This window comes from Colobus angolensis, unplaced genomic scaffold (genome assembly GCF_000951035.1).
Source record: "Colobus angolensis palliatus isolate OR3802 unplaced genomic scaffold, Cang.pa_1.0 Scaffold221, whole genome shotgun sequence".
NCBI classification, from domain to species: domain Eukaryota; kingdom Metazoa; phylum Chordata; class Mammalia; order Primates; family Cercopithecidae; genus Colobus; species Colobus angolensis.
Window position 1 is genome coordinate 3,327,632 of NW_012115389.1, and position 4,659 is coordinate 3,332,290.

The 4,659-nt window shown below is 39.3% G+C and overlaps 1 protein-coding gene across 1 annotated transcript in view; it reads right to left on the bottom strand.

The window, feature by feature from the left end:
* CCDC170 (coiled-coil domain containing 170) overlaps window positions 1-2,822 on the bottom strand; it is an 89,095-nt gene extending 86,273 nt beyond the window's left edge. Inside the window, exons 1-2 of the mRNA XM_011943768.1 lie at window positions 2,653-2,822; window positions 788-1,044 (exon numbers count right to left, since the gene is read on the bottom strand). Coding sequence (XP_011799158.1) covers window positions 788-1,023 — 236 coding nt within the window. The 5' untranslated portion in view covers window positions 1,024-1,044; window positions 2,653-2,822. The remainder of the gene's footprint in view (window positions 1-787; window positions 1,045-2,652) is intronic.
* Between the last annotated feature and the right edge of the window lie 1,837 nt (window positions 2,823-4,659).

Here is a 4,659-nt window from a genome sequence, read left to right on the forward strand (position 1 = left end):
TTCACCATGTTGGCCAGGCTGGTCTCAAACTCCTGACCTCAAGTGATCTGCCCACCTCAGCCTCCAAAAGTGCTGGGATTATAGGTGTGAGCCACCACGCCTGGCCATACACGCAATGTTTAAGGAGTTTTTGCTGTAAGTGGAAGTAGAGAAAGAGGACAGGGGCTGGAAGTATTGGGGTTTTTTTAAAATGGAATAAGTAAAATAAATATAATGTATTTCGTTACTAATGACATTTAAGTCATTCACAGAATTTTAAAATATATTTTAGGAACAACTTGTTCCCAATTTTGTCTCAATAATCACCTCTTGTCAAAATGAAGTGTGGAAAACCTAGGTTTCATGACTTCTCTGCATAAACTAGTAATAAAATCTAATGAGGAGTGTTCAGTGTGATCTGGAGTGGTCTAGTCTAGCTTCTGGGATATTTTTATAACTGGGTTCTAAATAAACATCTACCTCTGTGTACTACCCCACCACCTCAGGGTTAACCTCTACTTAGAGGAATCTTCCAAATTGTGTAAATAAGCATTTGCAGCCCTAATTGATAGCCTAGAAACATGTTTAAGACAAGGCTGTATTTGTTAAGACTCTTGATGACATTTAGAAATGAGCCTTGGAAAAATTTGTCAAGACTCCAAAGATATTTGAGGTCAATAACTTTTTTCAAATTGAGTTTCAGGGCCAAGTAATGCAAAATGCCAGTACATTCAAAGACATATTTTGCTTTCAAAAGCTAGTATTTTAACTCTAGCTAAAGCAAAAAAATACATTGCAGTATCCTTACTGTAATTTTTCATTTAACTCTACAACTTTCTTCTTTAATTCCTGGTTCTCCTTGATTGCAGTGTGAGCTGTGATTTCTGTTCTGATTTTAGAAGTGGAAAGTGCTGCTGATTCTTCTTCTAGCTCCTGAACTCTGTCTCTCAAAGAGGTAAGGAGAGATGATTTTCTGGCATTGTTTTCCTTGTAGTTCTCCATTTCAGCTTTCAATTCTTGATAGGAGACTTCTTTAGAAAGCATCTTGGATCGGAGGTCTCGAAGCTAACATGGAAAAGAAGTTAAAAAAAAACACTTTAACAACCTAAATTTGAAGTATCTTTAAGAAACCCAAAGCCATCATTTAAATGTTCACTCTTTTATTCATGACTTAATCTAACTTTATTTTCTTTTCTAATATTTGTATCTGTATTACCAAATGAGAAATTATGCCTAAATAATTGACTTTATAATCTATCTTTTCCAAAACCAATTGAGCAATGTCTTATGTTGTTTAGTCTCATTCAGGAGACGTTTATGATGTTGATTGCATAAGCAATAAAATATTTTGCAATGGTCCACATTTTCTAAATCTGTATTGCTGTTATTGCTGCTGATAAACAGTTAGACAAGCAACCTACAAATCACACGATCGGTGATTTCACAGCCGTAACTGTTCCCCACTTAAACACAGACTACTCAGTATGTCACTGTATTTCTCACACTGATCTCCTGGACTCTAACCATGAGTGACAAAGAAAAATAAAATTTCAATTTCTGGAAAAAAAAAAAAAAACATAAGAGAAAAGAAAAATCCTTATAGGATTTATATGAAGAAAACATTTTAACTTTTATGAGTTCTGTGATATCAAAATGCTGAACAACATAGGTGCCCTATTGAGTTAAAATGTCAGATCTACCCTATGAGAAAATGTTACGAAAGCACGTACTTCTTTGGAGCTGTGAGTGCGCATACATACATTTATTCACACACACACATTATCAACTCATCTTTCTACGGGGTCCTGGCAGCCTTAGTGAAAAATCACAGGCCAGTCTAGAACTCCTTGGGGCCACCAGGCTATAAGCAGAATGAGTTTAGGAAGAGTCTCAGAAACTCCACTCTAAATCTGAGCTAGCCTTAGGGGTAGACGGATCCCACTCTTTTTCCTAGAATTTCCCCAGCCAGTTGGAACTAACACAGGAAAGGGATTCAGAATTCCCTCCTAAGAACTCCAGATTGCAAGCAATCCACATTAAAGGAAGATATTCTGAGAGATGTTGAAAGTTCTCTGAGACCCATGGAGCTTTACTTAACATCTCCAGGTGCCCTCAGATCTCTCAAGGCTGTATAGCTCCTCTGAGATCCAGAATTCAGAATTCAGCGCAAGCCACCTGGCTTTACAGTCTGGAAAATGCGTAACTTTTCAGGAATTCTAGGTGATAGGCACAAAGAGAGCAAGTTTCAACTTTGCCAAAAGCTTTAAATCTATATCCACTGTCCTATTTCTAATCACTCCTACTTTCTGTTTCTTTGTTTGTTTGTTTGTTTGTTTGTTTGTTTTGAGATGGAGTCTCACTCTGTCGCCAGACTGGAGTGCAGTGGCATGATCTCACCTCACTGCAGCCTCCACCTCCCAGATTCAAGTGATTCTCCTGCCTCAGCCTCCCGAGTAGCTGAGACTACAGATGCTCACTATCATGCGCAGCTCACTTTTATATTTTTAACAGAGACAGGGTTTCACTATGTTGGCCAGGATGGTCTGGATCTCTTGACCTCGTGATCCGCCTGCCTCGTCCTCCCCAAAGTACTGGGGTTACAGGAGTGATCTGTTTCACTTTATAAGAAACTAAGAAGGCCCATTTCTGAGTAATGGAGATGCATTTTCTTACCTCAGACTGAGCACATTCAAATTTGACCAAAGTTGCTGCAAGTTCAGTTCGAGCATTTTGAGCCACATTCCGACAGTGATTTAACTGCTCCCGCGTGACCGGGACTTCCAAAAGATGATCGTAAGTTTCCTGGTAGAATTCCCCCAAAATACAAAATATAAAGAAGAGTGTTAAACGATCTTTTCTGTGCAGCTGCACAAAGCAAGATTAAAGGCAGAAGCATTCTTTGTATTCCAAATGTGTCAAACATGCTACCTAGAGAAATGTTATATTCAGACCATTTGGTTCTCATTCTCAAAGTTCAAAGGGAGGCAGGAGAAAGTTCAGGAACAAATGATGTGCTCCTCCAGGATGGTGATGAGATTTGTCGTTTAAGAAGTGGTCTATGGCAGGGTGTGTTGGCTCACGCCTATAATCCTAGCACTTTTGGAGGCCAAAGCAGGAGGATTGCTTGAGGCCAGAAGTTCCAGACCAGCCTGGGCAACACAACAAGACCTTATCTCTACAAAAAGAAATTTTTTTTTTAATTTGTCAGGCATAGTGTCATGCACCTGTAGTCCTATCTACTTGAGAGGATGAGGCAGGAGGATCACTTGAGCCCAGGAATTTGAGGTTTCAGTGAGCTATAATTGCACCACTGCACCCCAGCCCAGCAAACAGAGAGAGAGAGAGACTGCCTCTAAAAATGAGAAAACAAAAAAAGATTTTCCTTCCACCCAACTCAAATAGTATTTGACCTCTGCCCAGAATCAATAGACTCAACAAAGAACTATCAGAGGAAAACAATGCTATATCCTGTGCAACTAGCAACAGTTTTCATTGTTTTTCTTTGTCCAGATCACAAAGATGATCAACTGATTTCTTGTCTGTTGATTTAAGTGTCTCATTTATTGATCAAAGAAATCATGTGATCTAAATGTAAAAGGCTGTCTCCTTTGTAACTATTTACTATGCCTTTTATACTCAGTCTCATAACCTCATAACCATGATATTCTCAATCTCATAATCTCATACCCATGAATCATGAAGGCAACTGAAATGAACATGTGAGATGAGAGATGGCAGGGTCACACATGGACAGCCCCTGACCATCTGGAAGGGAATAGCTCTCAGCTTCACTGATGGTTGCAGATACAGAAATAAGGATTTCCAGCCTGGCCAAACCACTCCAATTTTGGAATTTCCAATTCCAAATCATTCCAGTTTTTCAAGATAAGCCATATATCCAGACTTTTTGAAGTGTAAATTCCTGGTTTTTGCAGGTTGGCAACTGATTTAAATGTTTAAAAAAGAAACACATATGAATCAAATAAACACACCTGCAGAGCAGATTTGGTGGGTTTGGCCAGCGGGCTGCAGACTGCACCCTCTGGTCCCGTTTCCATCCGACTCATGCCATATGCCTGCTTCCTTCAAGAATTATGACTGAGGTTGGATATCTACACCACCTCTATGGAGTTTCCGAGGCCTGTGGTCTTTGTGAAAGACCCAGAAGAAAGCCATTCGTTTTTGAAGGAATACAAAAGAGGTCACATAAAGGAGGATTTCCTGGAGTATCTAAATGGCCTCAGAAGGCTCAGCGATAAAATCTTTTTAAGAATGCCAGAGACTACTCCACTGCCAGCAACTACTGTTTGATATAGTCATGAATGCAAAAGTCATCTTAAAGCTCATAACTTTACAACAAGCATCATGACCAGCGTGATTCGATCCACAAAATGCCAAACAAAACCTTCAGAGCTCTTAGTAACAGCTAGTGTTTGCCAATCATAGCACAACCAAGAAGATGGTAGATATGTACTCTGGAGAAAAAGCATAAAAAGTTTAACTGAATCTCTTATTAGAGAACCACATCCTGTTCAGACTCATTCAATAGTCAGAGGGTCTTCTCCACCCTGACCACCACACCATATTTTCTAAACTAGGCCATATGAGGACACAGGTCACTTATAAGAGATTTGTATGGCATACCATTTTATAAAATTTATTAGGAAAATAGGTTTCCCA